The following is a 25,482-nucleotide window of genomic DNA, read 5'->3' as shown; positions in this document are numbered from 1 at the left end:
GACTGAGTGCAGATGTTCTTGCAGCTTCTATATCCTCTGATATTAATTTGTGATCAGCCTACACCACTCTTGTGCTTGGCTGCTTTGCACGAAGATTTTGAGACTGAGTGCAGATGTTCTTGCAGCTTCTATATCCTCTGATATTAATTTGTGATCAGCCTACACCACTCTTGTGCTTGGCTGCTGTGCACGGAGATTTTGAGACTGAGTGCAGATGTTCTTGCAGCTTCTACGTCCTCTGATATTAATTTGTCATACAAGAGCAGTGAAAGGAACACTCACTAAAGGCACACGCCACATTGTGGTGGTTTCAACCTGTTGTGGGGTAACATGCAGTAGTGCGGTCACGCAAGCACACACCTTTCTGCATTTCACCTAAACTGAAATGTGGCTGTTGTGTTTGGGATTGTACCCTTTCTCAGCAGCTGGATTCCATAACCGCTGAACCACGACAGTAGATTACAACTGCTTTCGGTGACATAGGGAAGTCTGCACTAATTCAGATAGATGGCTGGGTAGTAAAAAGAAAAAAAAAGTTATTCAGAAAGCTGAGAAAGATTAAAAGGTTACTACACTTTTCCTTTTTACCCTAGTATTGTGGTACAAAAGGTTCCTCGTGTATTGTGTTGACCAGTACAAAAGAATTTGAGATATGGGTGCTTGCAAGCAAGTTATTCATTTACGTCCAGAATGGAAGATTGATTTGATTATTGAAAATAAAGATTGAAAGAAATTTGTTTACACTCACTCAGGGGTGAAAGAGGCTGCTACCAGTCTGTATTGCACCTTGGACGCATGTGGCAGAACTGTGGTTGGTTTTTTTTCCACCCCATGCTATTTTTTTATTTCTTTTTCCTTTCTTTGGTTGCACTGTCGGCTAACTGTTTAGTTTCATGCATACCTGAAGCCATACTGTAGCACCCAACTTCAAGAGAGTTTAAAAATAAGTGAGAAACAGTGTTCATAGCATCATTTGTAATCATGTTCATTTGGTCCTGATGTCATTCCTTGTTTTGTTTTTCACTCAGAAACGTTGGAAACTCACATGACATGACATTATTATTATTATTATTATTTTTGCCTCATTGGCTGAGTATCAGTTAAGAAACCGAGCCCCCAACCAACCACCAGCATAGCAGCCTGTTACATTTTTCACCTCATAACCTTTGGTGAAAATTGCTTTCGTGTTCCACTGCCATCAACCTGAAGCTATGCATTTCTGGAGCACCTTGTAAATTTTTTTTTTCAAATTTAGCCGCTCTGACTGTACTTTGAGGCATTGTCCTTTCTCACACTATGCAAACATATAATGAGTCCTACATTCTACGTTGCAGTACCTGTTTGAGCTTTTCTAATTTGCTGTGCTGTGCAATGTACCTACCATGCCTTTCTTCCCACCACTTTGCCCACGCTTTACTTGACATGCTAGGATTACTTGCATGAGCATGTGAGCCTGTTCGCGTTACCCACTTACTTCAAGCAGTGTATTTGAGCCCAGGTGGCATTACTTTCTTTTCCCCTCCGTTTATCTGTGCAGAGACCCAATCAGCAGCAGGTGCAGTTGAGGACAGCATTGTGAAAGCCTGTGAGAGTTCTGCTGAAGACCCTGAGGGGCCCGCTGGAGGCAAGCAGAATGTGCTTCTTAAGCAGCTGCTGCAGAACTGTCCCTCTGCCGAAACGCACAAGCCCCTTGCTGGAGATCTTCCTGAGGTATGTACTCTGTTGGCAGTTCCACTGTTGCTTGAGCAAAGTGGCATTGGAGTAATCCAGGTTGTCACACACAGCATGCGTGATAATAGTAATAGATGCCAAATAAGAACTAGCCTAATTTTTGGTATATAGTCCGTGCGCTGTACGCTTAAATTTTGAAATTTAGTGCTTTGCAGACTGTCTATAGGTTCAGACTCTACAATATTTTTCTTTTTCCTTTTTTTCAATATGGCTCAGTATGCCATAAAATTCTCAGTTGCCCCAGTTGAGTATGGCGTAAAATTCCCAGGGTTGCTTGTATCTCATGTCTCGTTAGGCTTCACCGAGAACAGCTGCAAAAGACAACTTGCACTTTCAATAGCGCAGCCGACATTCCCTGCTGAATCGGAATTAATGTGCAGACATGTACACCTAAATGCGCGATGTGGCGCATGACTGCCTGCGACGGTTTTGCTGACGGCTCGGACTCCGCGATTGTGAATGGCGGCCGTTGGTGCAAGGCGGCTTACGGCTTTTTTGCTCGCTGCACTGATGAAGGCATAATGGATGTTAGTTCTGTCGGCGGAAACTGGTGAAAATGTTAGTCATTTTATGATAAGCGGTGGCTAGTTCCAAATCACTTTCTCTGAGGCGTCATTGATAAGGCATCATTGCAAAGCATGTTAGGCCTAGCGACACCAAGCAAACACCTTGCAACGATCCGCTGTCGGCCGGCGTGACAGCCACTGGCACGTCGTTGCAAGAAGCCGGACGCTGGCCAGGGTGCACTCTAGTCTTGCTTTTTGTACTGCAGGGAAGTATTATGATAGCGTTTTATTAATTTTTTTTCCTGTCCAGTGCACCGGGGCACTGACGTTAATACAGGCACTGCTGTATGAATGGCAGTGTGATGGCATGTTTGTGCCGTGCATCGCAAGTCATCGTCGAAAAGTCAGAGCAACCCGCATGTCGGGCACATCTGCTGAAGCATCGACTTCAAGCTGCATTTGAGCCCTAATTAACGCAGGGATGCGAGCACATATTCCGCACTGCCTGGAGGCAATGCAGGCTTGGTACGAATTCCGGCAAGAGGAAAGTAAGGGCATTTTTATAACACGTGCAGGAAAATTTGTTTCGATACCAAGCGTGGCGGGTGTGTCGACTATGTAAATACGTCCATAGTGTGAGATTTCTGGAGTACCAAGAAAACTGCTCCGTGGCACAGATTTCAAAACGGCGAAAAACCAAGGCTGACAGATTTTAGGAAAAGAAATTTTTTCGTTGACTATAGTGTTCTGGCTCGATATCATGACAACGGAGCTTCCACTTCAACGAAATTTTTCGCGTGTCCCGTGAATTTTCTTGTAGCAGGATTGGATTGTAGTAGATTTTATTTTACAGTGATCTGCACTAAATATCAAGGTGTTTAGAGTTGCACACATCAATAGACTGCGGGTAACACCCAGCTGCATTTGTCTGCCGTGCTACCAGGCACATAGAACAACTGAAAAATAAGTGGCAAGATGATAGGATATTAGTTTAGCACAATGAAGCACTAGCACAGCTGAGCTTCAGTTCAACAGTGCGATAGAAGTGGTACGAACCAGGCCCTTATTTCTTTTCCAGCAGTAACTGTTTTCGTGTTCACTCTGATCTGTCTCATTTGTGCTTTATTCAGTTGTTGCAATATGTGTCCTCAGGGCTGTCGTGTCATTCTTGCGCACCCTCCGTTCTCAGGTTGCTCCTGCTGTCCAGCCAGTTTGTAGGAAATCTGAGAATGGCCCTTCAGAGGCAGTGCAGGCCATACCACAGCCAGCATCGCATCCTTCAAGCCCATTGAGCGAGCAGCTTTCTGCATCATCAGATCAAGCAATGCCCACACCAGCAGATACGGCAGACAGCAGTGAAGCACTTCCAGCCTCTACAGCCGCTTCATCGGAAGCGCTGTCCTCACAGCCAACTGTTTCTGTGGCCAATAGCCAACCTACGGGAGGAACGACAACGGCAACGGCAACTCCTGCAGAAGGTGACAAGCCTGAGGAAACCAAAGGCCGCAAACTGACTTATTTGGGTATGTAAATCAGTCTGGTACTGCAGTCGAGCTAACTTATTTATAACACCCCCATTTATAATGAACACCTATTTGTGATTTGAACATTGCAGCGCACACTAAGAATATAGCACTCAGTCTCGGAACTAACATCCTTGGACATGGGACATAGGGTGGCTGTTACCAGACAGTCAAATTGCAAACTACAGTCGATGACCGATTTTTCGGACTCTCTAGGGACCGCGAAAATGACCGAAAAATCGGGCAGTCCGGAAAATCAAATTTCACCGAAAAAATCACGAACTTATTACCACTATGCCAGAGAAAGCGGCCAATTGTATTGCACACATTCTAAAGCTCCTCATGACTATATTTCGCCGCGCGAAATACCGTATAAATGCGTATAAGGGCCACACTTTTTTTTTTTCCAGATTCGAGGGCCAATTTTTGGGTTGTGGCCCATACACGCGATGTGTGAAAAAAAATTTTTTTAAGTAAAAACACACCAAGCAGGAAATGGTTTGGTTTGGTTTATGGGGTTTAACGTCCCAAAGCGACTAAGGCTATGAGAGACGCCGTAGTGGAGGGCTCCGGAAATTTCGACCACCTGGGGTTCTTTAACGTGCACTGACATCGCACAGTACACGGGCCTCTAGAATTTCTCCTCCAAAGAAATTCTAGCCGCCGCAGCCAGGATCGAACCCGCGTATTTCGGGTCAGCAGCCGAGCACCGTAGCCACTGAGCCACCGCGGCGGCTCACACCAACCAGGAATGAGCGACATTTATTCTATGTTCAATCGTCACTCGCGAAGTATTAAGACTCCTGAGCTGGTGCTGCGCTCTGGTGCACGCTCATGCCAAAAGAAGCCGCGCAGCATGTCCGCTGTCAACGCGTAGCCGTTGTTCCGAAATTCCATCACATAGAGGAGCAGCTCTTCTTCCAGTTCAGGAAACTCGCACGGCTTGCCTCGGAAAGCGCGCTTTTTGCAGCTTGTGTTTCTCTTTTGGTTGCACCATCATCGGACGCACTTCTCGGCCACGTCGAATTTCCCGCCCGCCACACGCTTACCGACCGCGTTCGAGAGCTAACTCCCAGCCGTGTAGCTTAAGGTGCTTGCCCATCGCGCTAAAACTGTGAAGCTCGGCGGCAGCACGCGAAAGCCACTATCACGGCGAACGCGCTAACACGCATGCTAACACGCCACGAAAGGCTGGAGCTGGCGATACTGATGCCGATGTGAACAGCGGTGTGAACTCAGACTACGGTTCAAGTTCGTGCGGCGGAAGACATTTAAGGACAGTACAAATTCGAAAACACGCGAGCGCAATGTGCCGACTCGCGCAGAATTTCAGTGTCGCAAGAGGCTCCCTTTGAGCTTGAATTTCGTTTTGTTTGATCAAGTTTTCGATATCTCCTGCAGTCTGAATTAATGAGGTTCCACTGTACATATTACGGGCGGCTTGGGTACTGGCGGCGAGTGCGAACGAGGTCCGAAAAATCGAGTGGTCAGTTGCGGTGCGTCCGAAATTTCAAGCGCTCTTACACATTGGCTCTATGGGCCATGTCGCGGTGCCGCGAAAAAGTCCGAATAGTCAAGCATGTTTTTCGGTCATCGACTGTATTCCAAATTGAAAATTTCGTCCATTACGGCATAGAAGTGTGTGAAGATGCACAACTCCTTGGCTTCAGGGCCGGTCGGTGTTCAGCATGTTTGCTTTATCTCGCCACAATTGGCTGGCCCTGTTGACTATCACAAAATAGTTGGATCGCGCTGTGATACAGCAAACACTTTTTGAAGCGAACGTTGCTAAACACCGGTGGCATGAAACCAGTTGACCGCGTGCTTTTGTTGATGATGGATGAATGTTTGGACAAATGGGCAGGCCGGCGGGTGGGTTGCTTAGCTGGCACATGTGTGAAGTCGCGGCTGTAGCTCAGTGGTTATGGCACTTGGCTGCTGGCCCGAAAGATGCGGGTTCGATCCCTTGGCAGTCGAATTTCGATGGAGGAGAAATTCTAGAGGCCCATGTACTGTGCGATGTCAGTGCACATTAAAGAACCCCACGTGGTCGAAATTTCGGGAGCCCTTCGCCACAGCGCCCCTCTTATCCTTAGTTGGTTTGGGACGTTAAACCCCTTTAAAGTAAACTAGTTGGCGGATGTATGATATGGAGCTGCATGTTCCTACGTGTGCGCTTCCGAGACATCTCCATCACGGTTCCATTCTCAATGATGATGATGCGGTCTATCACCTATAAGGACTGAAAAGTTTGAACTGTTTTCGCTCAGTGCCTTGTTGCGTGTGGCTTACGTAAGTGCCTTCCGATTCACCCTGGCATATCGTCGCCAATGCTTCACAGTGCCACCTGTTGGTGCCGCACAAAACGAGTTGGTGGTGCCTCCTTGTGTTGCGTTCGTGAACCATGTGACAGGAGGGCAAGCATGGTCTTGCATGGAAAAATCCTATAAACAGCTTCTGCTATACAATGAGACACGTCTCGTGGTGGTGGGTGGTGGTGCATGCAGACATCCGGCGGGCCCAGCTAGAGCGCGAGCCAACGCCCCCTCCTCCGTCGGCCGAGGACCTGGCCCTGCGGCGGCAGCAGCAGCGCAAGCGCCCAAAGAAGGCGCGGCCACCCCCGTCGGCCCCCGCCTCGGAGGCCGCGGGGGCAGGCCTCGACGGGCCCCGCCCCCCACCCTCCTCTGGCGGAGGGGGCGGGGCCGCCAGGGCCAAGCGGCCGCGCAAGGGTTCGCGCGCCGACGAGGACTACGAGGTGTACCTGGAGGCCCTGATGGGACGCCTGCGGGCCTTGCCACCCGTGCGCATCCTCGAGCCGCACATCCGGCCCAACTTCAATGTGGGCGCCGCCCTCGGCCGAGGGGACCTCAACCTTCGCGGTGAGTGCTCTCATGCTCCTTCCTCCTCTCCATCTCCCTGGACTGGTCAGCTGCTCCCAGCGTGTTGTCTTGTAGCCGCAGAGCAAGAACATGCAGGGGGAAAATCTCCCACTTGAACGCATACGGCGATGGGACCTGGTGCTGCGAGGTGCAGGCTTCTAGTTTGGGCTCTGTCAAATGGAAGTGAAAACCAAAAGAGTCTGTTGGGCATGCCTAGAAATGTTGGCACATGTCAGAAGACATCTGTCTTGTTACCAGATCCATCCATGTGACTGGCTCTCAACCACTTGGAGTTTCAATGGCACTGTCGCAGGATGAGAAGCAGTTTTGTTCGTATTTTCTTGCTTTATGCTCTTTGTACCGCGCGGGGTGTTTTGTATAACATGTGCAGCAACTGGAATTCCACACTTGCTAACTGTTGACTTCATGTTTTTATAAAGCCATTTCGGTTCCTTGGGAAAAGAAACCTGGGTTGCACAAGCCCGACTGGTGGTAGCACCTGCCATTGCAGGGTAGTGGCGCATCGCTTAACTGCTACACCACTATGCCAGGAGTGGTATGAGGACTGTCAGGGATCTATGAATGTGAATCGAGAATGACCAGTTCAGCGTATATGGGCGTTAACCCACTGAAGCTATTGCATCATACCAGTAGCTTAAGTGCCCCCTCCAATTTTGTGATGTTGACGACAATAGGGTGTTGCTGGTGAAGTTTTATTTTTCATCTTGGATCGAACTTGCATACCATTTTCCAGTGATTTTTTTTTTCCTGAAAAAAGGTGTGCATTAGAATCCAGTGAATGTGGTAATTAGGAGTTATGATACATTGAGTTCTACGGAGCACTGATTGACCCAATCGTACTGGTCAAATTATCCAGAAATTGGAATTGATGCAATTAAAGTTAACGAGCTTTGACTTTATCCATCTCTAAGTTCGCTGTGTTGAAGCATCGAAGCTGTTGCTCAGGTTGCTCATTGCTGGTGGCAAGGGTGGATTTCTGTTGTCCAGTTTCTTGACCACCAGCGGTAATTCCTTTGTAGAGGTTTCCCTGGGCACTGCTCTGCCACTTTGATGGAACGTGCTCTGCCCGTTGTTGTGCAGAGCCCGTGCTAAAGGGCAGCTATGGCCGAGCGTTCCTGCCGGGCCAGCCGGACCCGTACTCGGTGTGCCCCTTTGGTGATCGGCCCCCTCCTCCCTCGGCCCCTTCCTCTGCCGTCACTCCCTCCCCGACCCCACTCAGGGGCTTCTACAACCAGGAGTTCTCCATGCATACCAGAGGTGAGTGAGAGCCTAGGTTTGCCCCCCTCTGCCCCGAGGGGGAGCGTATCCCAGTTTGGGACCGAAGCCGACTTTGCAATAACCTTGACCTTCTTGCTCTCTTCCAGTAACTTCCGGTGGTGCGGACTCCAATAGGTGCCGGTAGGTCACAACTTTTCAGTTTTCACGGGGTGAAATGCAGTAAATTTTTTTTTCTCTTTTTTCCCAGTGAAGGACTCTTTTATTTACTTAGGGGGGAGGGGGGTATCTTTGTTATGTTTGTTCTTTTTTGCAATGCACGAACTGCAGCCCCAGAAGCCACTTTTTGGCTTCTGTGTTGCATATATAGGAGTTCTACACCTAGACATTCAGGAGTCTTCTGACCCAGTTATTCATCTTCTTGATGCTAAATTCAGATTTGAAAACTCTTGTACCACTGGTGATAACGCAACTTGGTAGAAGTTGCAAGTCTGTAGCCACTAAAGTTTTTTGGCAGGCACCATGCAATACGAAAGTCGATGCTCGCGAACCGCAGAATGCATTTTCGAGCGTAGGAGAATTACAACTAATGCTGTCGCCACTATGGGGTAGTACTTGAATGCTGGCGATTAATGACTCAGGATGAGGGAATGTTCAGTTCTGATGCCATGAACAACGTGAATGTCTCCGTGCTTCTCCTTCGTTCGTGTGTGCTGGCAGGGCACGTTATTCTTATTTTTTTCCGCCCACTCTAAAAAAATGTGTTTTTGCTGTAGCTGGATTTCACTTTGTGTGCTTCTGGGCATTTCAGTGAGGCAGACAGTCCCGACACAATCGTGGGCGCCTCGTCTCCAGAGTGTGCCATGTTCGAGGCTCCCTTCCGGTTCCGCGGCCTGCAACTCATCGACGAGGACAGCAACGACTCTGCCAGATCCCTCCCTTCGCCCACGGTGCCCATTGTCGCGCCCATTCCTGTAAAAGGTGGGAGATGCATTTGCACGCACACATATGTGGCCGTAATTGGTGTTTGTGAATGCGAATTGTGAGGCAGTACTGCATTAAAAGGAGGAATTGATGATTGAGTGATACCCTGATGGACTACAAGGTACCCACCCTTTATTTCCTTAGTGGGAAGCTGTATCGGTCCCCTGGGCAGCTTAATCCATGTATGCCTTACTTAACCGCCTTTCTTTTGTCCACTTTGTATTGTGACTGATCACACTGTAATTGCTTATGGCAGATTGTTTCAGCCTGTCATTAATATTCTAATTTGGACATGTTTTGAGGGGCCATGCTCTCTTTTGGCATGCATGTTAGGCGGGAAGGAATTGAATCCAAGGAACACTAGGTACCTTAGCAGTTCTTGAAAATTGGTGCGTTTCCCTGAGGCTAAAAATATCAAGAACCCTTGCTCTGTAGTGCTTCTTGTAAAAACCAGTGCCATAAAGGACATGACAGCTGCTGAGGAACGTTTGTCTTTCTGGCTGCCAGATGTTGGCAGCATGCAGGTGTCCCCAAGCCACTTGTGGCTCTGTCAAGCTATGCCATGCTCTCTTCTTTGTAGCTTGAATGGGCTCGGTGTGGACAGAATGAACAATCATGTGAGGAAAGAAACAAAGCTTGCGTTTCTCGCATTGTTGACATGTTCTCTGGTATGTTTTCCGCTGTGGCATGCCTCACGGCCTGCAGTGTTTGCTTTGCCACATAAATACCAATCAATTTAAAAGCCACCCTGATGTGTTCATGACGCCCGTAATGACCATTGGGATTTCCTTTTTAAGCATGAAATGCTTTTAGCCCCCGTTGTCGGCAGTGTGGTGACGTCACGCCGAGACCGAGAGCCGTCATCCGGGCTCTGAAATCCACTCATCCGGGCACTGAATTCCAGTCATCCGGGCTCTGAAACGAGAACATCCGGGCACCGTACAAGATTTAACGAGACTCTCTAAGCCCTCCTACGCGACCGGCATGCAAGCGCCGGTTGGCCTCCAAAGGAGTCACAAAAAATAACTGCTGCCAGTGCCTTCTCAATGTTTATCAAGATATCAGTCGGTGTGCGTTTGATAATGCACGGAATGATAATTTCCGATTTCTAATAACGCGTGCAAAAAGCACATAAATGCCACGATACACTTCGGTTCGGGTGTCCACCGAGATGACATTAGGCCCATAAACATTTCATGCTTACTCTACTCTCGGTTACGGGAGAGGCAGAGATTTTTTTTTTTCTTGCCATCAAATTCAACATCTGATGCCTTCAAATTTTGGGCAGTGTATGCAGTGGAACTGAATGATTGCAGCAAAAGTAGTGGCTGTGAAATCCAAAGATATGTTTAGCTCTGGGTTTACGTAAGGCCCCAAGATATATCCTGCTAAAAGCCCTGAAGTGACTCTGTAAAAGCCGTTGACTGGTGCCACTTGTGACTCTGCGGGCTCTGTTTTCTGACTCGGCCTTTTCCTCTTTTTCAGCCATACCTCCTCCGCAACCACCCCCTGCTCCCTTGAAAATCCTGATGGACGAGAAGGTGCGTGTGCTATTTGAGTGCATTTGGTTAGGAAATGTTGGTGGGCAGTGGTAGCATCAAAGAGAGGCCTTGAGGTGCCCAAAGATGTGATGCTTTTTATAGATCGAAAAAAACACCGCCAACAAAAAAAATCGAAAAGGGACTAGTGAGCTGGCGGATAAAAAAAAAATTCAGGGGGCAGTTTGGCTCTCTAAAGTGCTGCAAGGCGAAAGCATTTCCTGGCCACTGTTTGTTTTTATTTACTTTTTTTATTTTTCATATTTTGTTTATTTGTTTAGGCCTTTTCTTAATTTTATTGTTTTTATTTTTATTTTCACATCTTATTTTTATTCTGTTTTCATTTTTGTTTATTTTCTTATTTTTATTTTTTGTTTACCTTTTTCTTGACTTTACTCCTTTTATTTTATTTATGAAGCCCATGCATTCACTAGATGCGCCTTTATTCATGCTGGAACCTTGAGCCTTTTAAGCAGTGACGCCGAAAGGCGGACGAATCTGCCGACGCGTCTGTCGACACTTCTGCTGACACGGCTGCCGACGCGTCTGCTAACGACAGTATGAGGCATTAAAGGCTTTCGCCTTAATAAAAGGAAGGGAAGGTATGCTGCGCAAAAGTAACGTTTGTCTTGGCAATCTTTGCATAACCCTGCCAAGATCGTCAATGCAAAAAAATGGCAGTGCTCTTCTAAGTGAACACTTATCAAAGCGCTTCACAATGCCGGTTTTCTCACTGCAGTACCTAAAATAACTGGTGGTTCACCTCTGATGTAATTTCAATTGTTAAAGGGTGTAAACAATAAGGTATCGCCTGCTTCGAAGTTGGTTTTAGTGACACCGCAGCTAGGAAAGCTAACGCCGACAGAGCTCTCGCCACGGTCATTCATGTTGCTAGTTCTGCACTCTTTCTTTTTCGTCGTCTTTGTCGTTCGGGCCTTGCACAGCGCAGTATCCCACCTATAACGCGGTCAATCAACGTGAAATCCATAAAATGACACATGACTGACAACTAAAAATAACATTATGGCTAGTTAAACCTTATTAATTTGGAGTTTGAGGGACTGGAATAAATGCCTGAATTAGATGACAGGGTCAGTAGCTTCGCCTCTGTAAGCAAAAAAAAAAAGGGCAAAAATTCAAAAGTGTGGTGAAGCCTTATGAGGAAGCTCCACTGCCCAAACACCAAAAAGCCCGTGTCGAGCGCGCAGTTTCTCCATGCTGGAAAAACAACGCGTAAGCGAGGGGAACATACACTGGCTTCGGGAGGATGAGACTGCTTCTAAAGAAAAAAAAGAAATGGCCGCCAACGTGTCAGTCTACGTCCGAAAGCGGCACAGAGCTTGGTTCGGACGACTGCAGCAGCCGCCAGTTATGCGTGTGTGCGAATTACGCGAGTAAATACAGTAACTTGCTGTTTCTCAGCTCCGGATTGCTGCAATGCTGCGCTGTTTTGTTGCAGGACAAGGAGAATGCTTTCCCGGGTGAACGGTTGGGGCTGTGCCGTGGGCGGGGGCTGCCAGGGGCGTTTGGCGGCGGACCGCCACCGGTTCCCCTCCGTGAGTCGGGCAACGTGTCAGTGACGCTGACACTGACCTCGGAGGCGGCTGGCGACATCCAGGGGTTGCTCTGCTCCCTTGCCAAGCTGCTGCAGGTGGAGCCTCCATCTTCCTACGACATCATCGAGCGGACCACCACCCCACCCAGCCAGAAGCTGGGACTCTACAAACACAGTGAGTTGCAGTGCAAACAGTAAGGGGAGGGTTCGATTATCAATCTCCGATGATGTGAATTGGAGCTGTGTTTGCTGCATGCAGTGCAGCTTGTAATAGGGGTCCTGATGTACGTTGTCAAATAATGGTTGTCATATCGTTATGATAATTGTGCGAGTAAAGTGATCATGTAAATGCTGGCCTAAAAAATTTCTCAAGCGCACGCCAGAGAAGAGTAGTTTGAATGCGGCAATAAACTTTATTTACCCACCAACGGGGGAGACATTTTGATGGTTTTCCATGTAGACATGCTCTTCGATTCTGGCAAGAGCAATTGTGAATTGCAGGTAGCAGTTTTATTTTTGCTTTGAGAAATTAATTACCTTAGAGGATTCATTGCACTTCGGAGAATTCAAACTCGAAACGGACCATGAGTTCAACTTGATGGCAGTCTTTTTAAGACAGTTCAAATCGACAAGAGTCCACTTTAGTAAGACATATATCCTTCCTTAAGTTCAGCACAGTAAGACCTTGTTAATTTGACCCCCATTAATTCAAAAATTCGGTTAATTTGTATTGCCGCTGGGCCACCGCTGAACATCCACACAAGTCTATGGTGTCAGAAGCTCATTAGTTCGGACGTCCCAGGGCTGTCATTGGTTGATACGGACGGGATGCCAAAGGGGCGCTGTGTCTAGATATGGTGTGCTTGATAAGAAGTCATCCAGGTACTCGTCCTCGAGCCTGAACTGCATGCTACATTGTTGCTCGTACCTCTCGACTTTGGAACCGCGTCGGCTCTTCCATCAGCTACTAGCACCCCCGGAAGTGCTGCCGTTCTGAGTGGCGGTGCCGCCGTGATTGGAACAGCGGCCCTTTCATCAACTATCTACACTCCCATAAGCTCTGAGTGCACAGTTAAAAGTAAAAAAAAAAAAATTGAAAAATCCGTTGCGGCAAACAGCCGAATCCTACTAGGTAAAGCTGTAGAGCAAACATAAAATTGCAACGACGCTGTAGCATCCCTAATATCTATAGTTTGTCTCTCGTTTATTTATGGTGCCATACTTTGGATTCGATTGCTAGTCAACTTCCCACTTCGAATTTTGAAATTTAAAAAAATAGGTTGACTTACAATCATGTAAATACCGTAGTTTTGTTTTTGGTGCTCTGCCGTCAGCCTGCGGCAGCGGCGGCGGTGGCGATTGGCCTGCATATCAACCAGCCAGCCGAGCCCGCCGTTTGGAATGATGACTGCCGTGTGGCTGTGTCTCTTCCATTCCGGCGTCAGTGCGCGCTTTCCTCGCTTCTGTTCGCATCGTGTTTCCATTCTTCCAGCGGACCGAAAGCCTACGCTTGTCGTGTGCTGTTCACAGTTTGTGCGTGAAGTCTCCTTGCGAGCAATGTCACATGCGATGAAGCTCCAGTGCTATTGCATCGTACACTTAAGGGGGGACACTGGTCTTGAAAAGAAAATTTTATTAATTTAGTCATAGCTATGAAATTTTCAGGGCACATGCATTTTTGTGCGCTGATTCTAGATATGTAATTTAATTTCATGTAAAACAATTCCTTGAGCACTTATGCACCTTTTATGCAAGTATTTTGCGGAGAGTTTTGAAGAAAATTTGCTCCAGGAAACTCGCTGAAATGTATGCCATTGGGTTCTCTTGACACCAAAAAATACAATAAGGGTAAAATTATCATCCTGGCTATCATAGAACTGGAGTAATAGGATACTGAAGCTGCCACTTCAGAAACATGAATACACACTTTCCTTCTCATTTCTGAAGCGACAACTTCAAAACCCTGTAACTCAAGTTCTATGATAGGCAGGAAGACAATTTCACCCTTATTGTATTCCTTGGTGTCAAGAGAACCCAATGGCATACATTTCAGCAAGTTTCCCGCAGCAAATTTTCTTCAAAACTCTCCGCAAAATATTAGCATAAAAAGTGCATAAGTGCTCAAGGAATTATTTTGCATGAAATTAAATGACACATTTAGAATTAGCACACAAAAATACATATTCCCTGAAGATTTCGTAACTGTGACTTCATTAATAAAAATTTTTTTTTCAAGACCAGTGTCCTCCCTTAAAGAAGCCGCAGGTACCCTTACCATTATGAAGCAGTTCTGGTCCTGACACCCCCGAAAGCTTGCACAAATTAAAGAATTTGACGTGAACTATCCAGGTTTTCTGAAGCTTTGTTCGATTCCATCATCATCAACTTTATTTTCACAATTGTATACCTTTAATTGGCAGCACACATCTTGAATCACTTAACCGCTGTCATTTTTGGTCATTCGAGGTGAGGCATACTGATTGCTGTGCTTGTGCCCCGTGTGCAGATCACAAGCACGTGACGTCGGTGGAGGAAGCAGAGTACTTGGTGGACGGGAGGCAGCGATTCTGCCGACACTGTGAGATCATGGTCTCAAAGACTGGTATGGTCAAGAAGCAGGCATCAGAACTTAATCTTGAGTCGGCAGTGTCCAAGGAGGATGGGGTAAGTGATGCGCTGTATTTTTAAACCTTTGCATTTTTTTTTTTTTTATGAAGTTTCAGGGTTGAGCCGCTTTCTCTGCGCATGCCTGTGTTGGTGAACCAGAATTGCAGATGTGTGCGTCACTGAAATTGGACACTTTCAGGGTGGTTTGACCACATTTTTCGTCTCTCTTCAACGTGGTTCTGCCGAAGGGGTGACTTCAATATGTGGGCTGGCAGCTTTTGCTCTGGAAAGCAACGCGTAGAAATTGAATCGCAGAGTTCATGCAGTATTAGTTGCTCGGAAATTGTCAGGCGTGTGCAAATCGGGAAATTGGTTCTCAAACTGAACGCGAGTTAGCTTGTGACCACTTGTTAGTAGTGAAACGAGCTTAAATATCAACTCAAATTCAAGAGCTGAAGCTTAGTAATGGAGTGCTCGCTTAGAAACCGACAAAAGAAGGTGAAGGTTTTCAGTCATTTTCTCAGCAAAAAACAGTTGCAGACTTTTTTTACTCTCATGTGGCGCCATCGCACATCCTATAGACACCATGTATAACGGTGACTGAAAGTGCAGATGCACTTCATTTCAAAGTTCACTTTCTTGCACTTCATTTTTCTACACCATAGAAGTGTAGAAAAATGCACTCCATGCATTCCATGGAGTCATTTATGCATGACTAAGCTTCCAAACGCGCTGCAACTTGCAGGTTTATTTTTTAAAACTTGTTTTTGCTCACCAGACAACCTCTGCCATCTTGTTCTCACAGTGGAACCTCATTGAATCGAACTCAGTTTTGGTAGAAACTTTGCCTGAATGAAGGGAAGTTGGAACTGATGGAAGCCACCTTAGATGGCAGGGCTGATATTGTTACTGCACATCCTTCTGTGAACAAACGTGCTTGAGGAGTGGTCATGGTCTGCGGAACTTTTTTTGAACTAAGCCTCCTTCCTTCCATAATGTAGGCGAGGTACAGTAAAGCCCCAGTGATTGACCAGAGAAAATTCTTGAATTAACCGAATGTTATCAGGTGAAGCAAAAAAAAAAAAAGCTAGCAAAGTGTTCCACATCAGGATACGTTAATTTCTTTTAAAAAAAAATTAAAACTTTTAATTGCTCTGTGTGAGAGATTTGAGCGGCAAATGTTCTTTTTCACGGTTCTGGCATATTTTGCAGTGTGCACATGCTGTTGTATGAGCCAACACATATATCCTCTAAGATACTCGGAGCATCAACAGTTTCCCGCCCCACTCCTCTCCCGCTGCACACAAATACCCCATGAACAAGAATAAGTGCCAGTACATACTCACACAAAGTAACGTTTAACGATTCGGTGATGCACATGCATCAAAAACTAAGAAATACGTGGATATATCAAAACTCAATACATATGTCGTATTAGTGCTTATATGTAGGGATTGGACTTTTCAGTTTTTATTTTTCAAAAAGTTGTCAGACTTTTTTCGCTGTTTATTTTAAAATGCAAGTTTTGTTTGTTTTTTTTTGTTTAATATTTTCAGCGAATGAATTACTGATTTTTAAAATTTTATGCTTCAATTCTGTGTTGTCAAAAATCACTTAGAGTGTATCTCATCATTTTTCTCGGCATGAGCAGTTCATTTGCCAGTAATTAGCATAATTTTACACTTGGAGGTATGCCGGTAGAAGGAATTGCTTTCATCATTAAAAAAGTAATGCATGTTTAATGAGACAGCCGGCAGTCAAGAATGCAAGTGAAATTTACTTCTGAAGCCAGGCTGACAAGTTTTCTTTGGGTTGTTGCACTTGGCTGAGCGAGAGGGCGGGGCATCACTTGTTCTGCGTGTTGATGGCAGCGATGGAATTGTGGTTCAATAGTTGTGGTAGCTTGAACATGGTATTTTTCATGACAACCATGCACGGTTTTGCATCAGCGTCCTGTTTGCACTTGATAAACCTTCTTAACTGACTAACTGCTGTAAGCGGAGGGTGATAATGAGCAAACAGTGCTTAGCTAGCAGGTGGCGATGAGGTGGTGCTTCCTAGTTTTCAGAGGAGTGTAAACAAGCAGAGAAATTCCTCAAATCGCACAGCTACGTGGCTTATCCAACAGCAACACTGTCTTATCACACCCCTGGCTTATCTACTTAGTTAATTTTCAACTTCGACCGAATGTAATTTGCCAACTAGCTATGATTTGCATCCCAAGAATACTGTTCTTTTTCAGTTAAAACTGAATTTTGAAAACTAAGTCTACATACTTTTATTGTTCTTCTCTTTTTTTTTTTGTTTGATTGAAACTGAAAAGTCTAACCCTGCTTATATTGAACTGTTAAGATATCTCCTTGAATATCCTGTACAAAATTTTAGCAGTGTTTGCGTTTCTTGAACTCCTTTCTATGGAACGTTCGATGCGGCGAACTACATGCAGTGCCCCTGCTAGTGGCGCTTCTCTTAACAGCACTCCAAAGATCACACTGTTCGCACAAGGCGCCGGGTCGCCAGCTTGTCCTTGGGCATCTGCTGGCAGCACTAGTGCTGTAAAACAGCGGGACGAATTTAACGTGGGGTGTGTTCGAGCGTGGCGTTCAGTCTGGCGTGCTGCTCAATTTCAATGCGACGCTGCTGTCATGCGGGGAAGCTGGTGTTCCGTGCGCCGGTTGTCATGCGATGAAGCCAGCCTAGCTGACCGAAGGCATGCTGCGGCTCTCGCTTGGCCTGCTTTGCTGCTGAAGGCAGTGCAGAAATCTACTTTACCCTGATTTTAATTTAGACATTATTGCATTTATAGTGTGATCGGTGGTGGCTTCTCCCACAGCACAGTCCGTTGCAACTTCAATGCGAAATGAGCTAGGCCTAACAACACTCAGCAAGCGGTGTGCTGCCAGTATGCCGATGGGCAGCACATCAATGCAGGAAGCGCACCGCTAGCATTACGGATTAGCTGATCTGTTGCCATGTTTTATACATCAAAATATCGATATATTGAACTATTTTGCAATCTCCTTTGAGTTCGAAATCGTCAGGATCGACTTTATCACGTATTGCCGCATGTAACTCGAGTCCGACTATAAGTTTATCGCAACTCGCAGCCCTCGTTGACCAAAAAAAAGTGACTCCAAGTATAAGTAGACGAACACCTCACCCCATCCTGCCCTGCTCCCGCAGTGTTTAGGTAGTTCCTTGCACAATGGCATCGTGGTGTGCATGTAGCTGGAAGTGGTAAACACGTAATGATGCAATTGCAAGCCAGCAGTCAGAGGCAGATGGAGATCAAAGGCAGTAAAATGATGCCTCCTGCTGCCAGCTCCTCTTTGGTTTTATATTCCAATACGATGCTTGCTCTGGAGGTTACCAGAAGTTGATTTTGTGCTGTCTACCGCTTGTGCAGAGAGTGACCAGCCAGGTGGATGAGAAAGCAAGCTGGGTAAAGGGCGCACTATTACAATTATCATCAGCGGTACCAACTTGCGTGTATAGACTAACAATTTTTTTTTTTTATGGCGCATGACGCCCGCATCGTTTGAGTGCTCCTATAGTTGAATTTCATCTCGCTCATTTTGCGAGCTCATGAGCCACCTTAGCAGGTCTATCGCTTTGAGCACCATTTAAGCAGCGCAGAAGATGCATCCGTCTGAAGTTTTGGTTTCACTGTCATTGTTGTCCTCTTGCGACCCTCCAGCACATCACTGATGTGATCCTTCCAGTCCTTTGCTTACCTTCGGGAATCGATAAACTCTGAAAACATGGCTGACGCCAGTTTTGTGCAAGGTAGCAAAAGCTATGGGCTGGTATGACTGGCTAGGGAGACACTCATGCCTTCTAGTGAATTTGCTCGATGCCTTATTCAACAGTTAAACTGTTCTTTCCTTGTAAAATTGACTGTCAGCATGTGGCAGAAGCACATGCGTGGTTATGCTAGGCTATAAAAACCCGTACATTGACAGCCATTGAGAACTGCAGCAGCACTGCTGCCATGCACGTGCAGCACATCACTGTGTCATACTACAACGCAGTCAATGGCTGGCTGCAAACACTCCTGCCAAGAAAGTGAGCAGACATCAGCACTCCTGTTACTTCTGATCATTACGATAAGAGATGCACTGCGCACGAAAACAGGGCTTTCGGAGGATAGAGGGGTGGGTGAAGCTGCAGCACGAGTGCAGTTTTGCGATGACTGCTTTCATTCTTCACAATTTTCGTCTATTATAATCAAGAAACTGTTTATCGCTATGCAGCAGGGGTCAAGAAAAAGATGTTATGACAGAAACATTAGTGTTGAAGCCAGCCTGCGCAACTGCTCTGAGTTGCAGTGCAGGCCACACACTGTCTCATGGGGTGGTTTCATTAGCGGCGTTTACATGACGGGGTTGAGTTGAGTTAAAAACCGGTTACTGGGTTCATGTAAACACGGCAGAGTCGGGTCCGGGAGTTGAGGGAGCGAGTCCAGTCAACTCCGCTGCAGGGGGTGGGTTGACTCGCACAACCCCAATGGCAGATGGCATGTAAATCAGATCGAGTCGAAGAGTCTGGTTAGAGAGAGGGGAGATGATAGATGCGAACCTGTTTTTTGCTTGCGCCGTCACACCTGCAAGACAGCGGTGTCGTGCCGCAATCTTGGAGGCTGCCACTGCCCTCTCCCGCTGCGCTGCTCGACGCTTCGTGTCGCTGCAGTTGAACCGGTCTCGACTCGCTAAAACCAAGTTCATGTAAACGCACAGAGTTGGGCTGACCTTGCTCAACTCGATCCCCTGAATTGACTTGCCGCTGTCGGGTTCATGTAAATGAGGCTATTGTCACGCCTTTGGTTTGTGACAGTGTTCGGTCCCATCTCAAGGTTTCAGTGCACCTAAATTGATACACTAGGGCTAAGTGGGCTATGTGTTGTAAATGCTGCATATTGTCGCGTAGTCGTGACTGCAGTCCGGCGAACAGGAAAACAATGAGGACGTCTTCGAAACGGAACTCTTCATTCGGGCTGACTTGCGCCTGCAAAGAACTGAATCACTCGGCGGCAGCGTAGCAACAAGCGTAGTCAGTCTTCCCATAGCCAAGAGCAGTCTTCCCATAGCCGGTGCTCTGTCTTCAGGCATCACAAGGGAGTGCAGAGGGGATAGTCCGACTCGTATTGTTGCTTGAGTTGCAGTGCGTCTTCGGTTTTTCAAGCTCTCTTGTTGTAGCCTGCCAGCGATACGGTGTGCCGTGTCTTCTTCAGTAGCAACCATTGATGTCACTTCGCTGTATTCTGTTTCATACGTAGCAGGCAACGTTGCCAAAGCTGGCACACTTGTTCGCACTAGCTAAGCCCGCCCCAGAAATAGCTCGCCATACAACCAGAGCGAACACAGGCATATTTCGGTTCAACAAATATGAAATACCGTGACTGGCAACCTCCTGCACTTCATTTCACCTCATGCCACATTTTCGTCTTGCTACTCATCGAGACGTCGACGTGTAAGAATGACATGTGGTGGTATTACATGTTGCTGGTAGGGCAAATCGCTCAGACTCCATCCACACCAAAAAGGTAGGGCACACTGAGAGAGAATTATAGCCAGATGGCCCGAACACTGAGCGCCTCACAGCTTCGACCGTCATTTTCAATGCTTGCTCTTCGTTTTATGCCACTCTTTGTTTTCATCCAAACACTCACCATGGCTTCGAGAGGAATGAATGATAACATGGCATAGCGATATGGTTCGCCAGGCACACTACTACCGGAGGCTGCATTGCCTGGTGTGTATGAAACTGAGTACAGCGAAGAGCTGTTCGGTCCTGTTCATCTGAAATGTTAGATGTGCCAATTAGGGCTAGTATGAAGAGGCTAGAATATTCACCCACACTTGGAAACTACTGCCTTTCTTTTTAGTGCTGGAAGGTGGTTTCAAGCCACTTTTTCTTTATGTAGCTCATAAAAGTCCTGAAACAGCTTCTGAGAGACAGTGTTAGCACACCGTGAAGGATGCATGTTCTGCAGACAAGGTGTTTATGCAAAAGCATGAGAGCACTGGTGGTAACTGAGGAAATTAATGCAGCACAGTAGTGATACTTGTAGCTGGGGTAGCGTGTTGTTTGTAGGAAAACGAAAAGATTGGTTTATTGGTTTATTGGTTGGCTTATTGGGGTTTAACGTCCCAAAGCAACTCGGGCTATGAGAGACGCTGTAGTGAAGGACTCCGGAAATTTAGACCACCTGGGGTTCTGGGGTAAAAGGGGATCAAACCCGCGTCTTTCGGGCCAGCAGCCGAGCACTGAGCCACCGCAGCGGGGGAAAATGAAAAGAATGCTTGCCCTTATTTCTATATTCATGCATATGTGTTGTTTGTATGTTTTTGTGGTAGGTGCTAGGTTGAAATATCCTTTTTTTTTTCAACATTACTTGCCTCACATTTGCTTGTAGGAAAAAGCACCAATAGGTCAAATATGCCGAAGATTTGTAATGTAAATTAATGTCTTTTATTAATTCATTTCACATGTCAACAGCAAGATTTGAGTACTGCAGCAGGTTGTGCCTATTACACGGGCAGTTTAATTGAACTGCGGTTCAATTAAACGGCATTTCAGCTTTCCAACTGAGGTTGAACAGAATGACAGTCAGCTGTAGTTGCACAGCACAGTTTGTGAAACTCAGTTCAACTCCTAGACAAGGGCGTCCGCAGAATTTTTTGCAGGGGGGGGCCCCATTGGTTGTTGGCGCCGGAGGGGGGGGGGGGGGGGGGGGGCATGTTCGTAGCAAAAAGGCACTATTTGCGGTATGAATTTATTTATTTATATATAAATAAAAAATAAGTGAAATACACACATGAAATAAAAATTACAAACAGCAAATTAAAGTGTGGCTAGGAGAGATACATTGCAGTTTATCAACGAAGAAACAATTAAAATTAATAAAAAATCCAAAAATATACTGTCACTTCGTGGAGAAGAGTGCTCAGTATTGCTGCATACGGGTTCTCGACTCACCCGGATTGATGACCAGCACACAGCCCAATATGGTCACAAACACGCAACTACAGTCACTCAGTCAGTCTTCCTTGAACAGCAACTGTAGACTCCACGGATTTTTCTGGGCGAATTGCGTGATTACACGGGTGATAAATTCATTTCTGTGCTTCATTACACGCTCTCGGTGCACACTCGTCACACACATTGATTGGAAAAACGGTTGAACGCGCACGTTGAAAACAAAAGATGTCTATACATACAACGAAAACTTATTTACAAGATAAATGCACGCTCGCAGCTTCATACACCTCGCTCCATCTTGCTCGCGCATCCGCACAGTCGAGCAACCGCACGCACACTGCTCGCCGCTCGTAGTTTTCTCGTCCACTGTCTTGGTTGTTCTCAGCTTCGTTGACAAACGGCCACTAAAAACACCGAAGCACAAATACAGAGGCGCGCACACGTGCAAGGGCTTACTTCCGTGCGACTTCCAAGGGGAAGGGACACTCGCCACTCCGGTAGGAAAATTTGTTTTGTGTGTTTTTATGGGGTTCAGAGCCCCAAAACGACTCAGGTTATGAGGAACGGAGTAGTACAGAGCTCCGGATAATGTCGACCACCTGGGTCTCTTTACCGGGCACTGACCTCGCACAGTACACGGGCGCTGTTGTCATTTGAGGCCCAGCCAGAGGTGACAGGCGAGCCAGGCAGGTGCCATCGGGCTGCGTTGACCAAAGGCGCTGGTTTTCGGAGAAGACGCAACGGACGCTGGTGTGGGGGCGCCTCTGGAGACTGCGTCGCCGTGAACAAAAGATGCTAATCTCCTTTGCCGAAGATTCTGATAGCGGCGCTTCTACCGCACTGCGCTCTCCCGTGGATCGGAGGCACAGCGAGCGGCGGCGGCGCCAATTGATCGCCCGCTTGCCCATGAGCAGCCCGACAAAGCGGGGGTGGACACGGCTGATTTGTCTTTCCCTCCTGAAGAATTCATCGGTGGCCGGCATAACGAAGGCGAAAACAAGATGCACTGTGCACTGTCTGCCTCCGTGTCGCTATCTGTCTAGAGATCAAAGAAACAGGCACCCATTTCAAGACGGCTTGAAACACATGCTCGCCGGTGCCGCTGTATGTCTGCAACAGGTCGGCCTTCAACAGAGCTAACGATGGCGTGGTTTGAAAACGGCATAAAGACGCGTGCCCGGACGCGGCATTTCGCAGATGTGACCCAAAGCGTGGAAGCGGAGCTGCTTTTACCCTTTTGGCTGAGCCCACCACGGCCCCTGGCGTGCGGCCATCACTCACGGTTCGAGGGAGTGATTTTCCAGGGGGGTGCAGCCGCCCCCCCTTGCCCCCCCCTCCGGACGCCCATGCTCCTAGATCATGTAATCCCGACATGTGTCGGCAATTTATGATAAAAATAGGCTTGCACTTCGGTATATTTTATTTTGACATTAATTCCAAGTGGTTATATTTAAATGCAATTTCTGTACAAGTTTTCTGTTTTGCACACATTGCGGCTCAAGATCACACCAGTAGAGGCATATTGTTTTTGTGATACCGCATCGCGTGTTTGCATGCTTGCACTCATGTGATTAGTCAAAGTTCCAGGTTTGGACAGAAACATATGATTAGTTTGAGAATGTGCGGCAGTTGGAAATTCCACCATCTAATCCGATGGAGCGAGTCTGTCTAGCGTCATCTTGTCAGTAGATCCATTCAACTGAGACCCCAATATCAGTTGAACTGAATTGAACTGAATGTCAACGCTAGTTGGCGCTACCTTGCAACACTGCTAACTGCTGTTCAGTTCAGCTCAACTGCTGTTGTACCAATGGGATGGTGCTTTTCAAAGTAGCTCAGTTTTGCATAGCTTTGCTTTGCAAAACTGCCTTAGATTCTGTGCATTCTGGAAGTAACCATTTCACTTTAGTTCTGAGCTGTTCAAAGATTGTAGAGACTTCTATCTTTTTCTAATCATTTGATACTTTGCTGGAGCAGCAGCTGTGACCAGTAGTGCGTAGTCTCATTAAATTTGTGCGAGCATTCTGAGCCTTTTGATTGGCTGTTAGTAAAAAAAAAAATTGTTTTGTAAAAAGAAATTTTTCTATAGATGGTTGAATTAATCCTCAGGTTGGACTGTATACAAATTGGTAGGCATGTGTGAATATGGTTTCTTGGTTCGAAGCGAATATGAAGTGATTATTTCAAATACTTCTGGCACACAAAAAAGGTTAAGCGGTACAATAGGCAATTTCAAAATTTTGTATTTTTTTAACACACTAGGCCATTGCACGAAAAAAAAAAAAAAAACTGAGTGCATGGAAACCTTGCCACACTCATTGAAGCTGTGTCGACTTTCTGCAAAAATGGCCATTGGAAATAGGTGGAGCCCATCTACTACATGCAGTGCTGACGTATCTGTGGGGTGCGAGACCTGTATGTGGGGCCTTCAGCTGCTGCTTTTTAACTGAGACTGCATCACTGTGCAGCTTTTGCTTCTAAGCAGTGAGTCCATGACCTGCTAGGCGTAAGTCCCGCGCGTCCAGCTCCCCGTGCCACCCCGCTTCAGGCATTGGAAAGGGGCACCCATCTCCACATGTCCCGAGGCTAGCTCTTCTTCGTGCTCATGCCATTGCGCCTATTGAGCGAATTTCACACGGAGAAGAGCGGCTGCAGCAGCTGCAGTCCGTTCATTCCGCGGAACGGAAGTCAACAAGGGAGCCGCACATCCTCTAGTTGGAGAGATTTAGGATCCGCTTCAGTGGGGAGTCATTATGCATGTACAGGTCGCCCTGAGGATGCCGTAAGGTGCCAGGTACTTGCATGCCTGCCCCATCGGGCGCATGTACACTGGTGGCACGCAGAAGTGGATCGCGCTATGCTAAATCTCTACTGATGCACGTGGCCGCAGACACCTGGCAGATATAGATCTGGGCACCAAGCTTCCACCTGCTTGCGTCTGTGTAGACTGGATCCGGCATACATGCGGGAGCACAGGCACGTGGTGCGGAGTCGAGGCTGTGGTTGTACGCTCGCCACGATGCCATACCGGAGGAAGTATGCTGAACTGAAGCTACCCGCTATAAGAGTTTCAGAAACGCTATTCGCTTGAGATGAATACTATACTTTTGAGATATCAAATACCAAACATTCGAATCGAATACTGACTACTTTGCTCTTTGACCGAATATTTGAAATTATCAAATATCCACACATGCCTACAAATTGACATCATTAGGTTGCCTGTTTTCTTATAAGATATCTTGTAATGTGTGTGTGAGCCCAGCCTGAGCTCACTATTACACCTGACAGCTTCAAAACGGAATTGAATTCTGATTACAAGGAGTATGTGCAAGCAAAAGGGTGAAGACACAGAATGCTGCAATGACCAGCCAGTTAGCCAGTGCTTCTTATTTGTATGGTCACTGTGTTGTGCAAGTCTTGAAGCCTGCAATTGTGCTGTTATGTAGTATACTTCTTGACATGTCATTGCACCCATTCTTTCATTCTTCTTTGTACCAAAATGGCACACTTCTCATGCACATCTGTTGCTGCCAGTTACCTACTTCGTGTTGGCTACTAAATTGTGCAATTGTGTACTGATCTCTTATCTACATGGCTGCGCTCTTTTCTACATCATTCTTTCTGTTTTATTTTTTTTTTTTCTTTGTGAAGTACTACTATTAGCAGTGTCGTCTCTTGCCATTGTCTCTGCACCGAGCACGTCTTCTTTTTGTATCTTTTTGTTTCTCAAGAAAAAAAAATGGAGCCTTCCTTTCATCTTGTCGCAGCGTGCTCGCCACACACTCATCACCACATTGATGCCGATTGTTTGCCATGCCTCTTCTTTCTCTTACCTTTCTCTCTCTCTCTCTTTCTCCCTCCATCTCACTCGTGATTGTGTTCATATATGTATGTATGTATGTATGTATGTATATACATATATATACATATACATCATCT

The 25,482-nt window shown here is 46.6% G+C and overlaps 1 protein-coding gene across 8 annotated transcripts in view; it reads left to right on the top strand.

The window, feature by feature from the left end:
* LOC149339478 (uncharacterized) overlaps window positions 1-25,482 on the top strand; it is a 156,815-nt gene that overhangs the window by 114,269 nt on the left and 17,064 nt on the right. For all 8 annotated transcript variants that reach the window (XM_089548261.1, XM_089548265.1, XM_089548258.1 and 5 more), the window contains 9 exons: window positions 1,538-1,710; window positions 3,427-3,760; window positions 6,268-6,639; window positions 7,741-7,917; window positions 8,025-8,058; window positions 8,687-8,856; window positions 10,345-10,400; window positions 11,857-12,127; window positions 14,459-14,616. In XM_089548261.1, the coding sequence (XP_089404387.1) occupies window positions 1,538-1,710; window positions 3,427-3,760; window positions 6,268-6,639; window positions 7,741-7,917; window positions 8,025-8,058; window positions 8,687-8,856; window positions 10,345-10,400; window positions 11,857-12,127; window positions 14,459-14,616 (1,745 nt within the window). The remainder of the gene's footprint in view (window positions 1-1,537; window positions 1,711-3,426; window positions 3,761-6,267; window positions 6,640-7,740; window positions 7,918-8,024; window positions 8,059-8,686; window positions 8,857-10,344; window positions 10,401-11,856; window positions 12,128-14,458; window positions 14,617-25,482) is intronic.

The sequence above is a fragment of the Amblyomma mixtum genome, chromosome 6, assembly GCF_055824585.1.
Source record: "Amblyomma mixtum isolate Tamu chromosome 6, ASM5582458v1, whole genome shotgun sequence".
NCBI classification, from domain to species: Eukaryota; Metazoa; Arthropoda; class Arachnida; order Ixodida; family Ixodidae; genus Amblyomma; species Amblyomma mixtum.
Note: the sequence above shows the minus strand (reverse complement) of the source record. Positions and strands in the feature narration are given on the sequence as shown.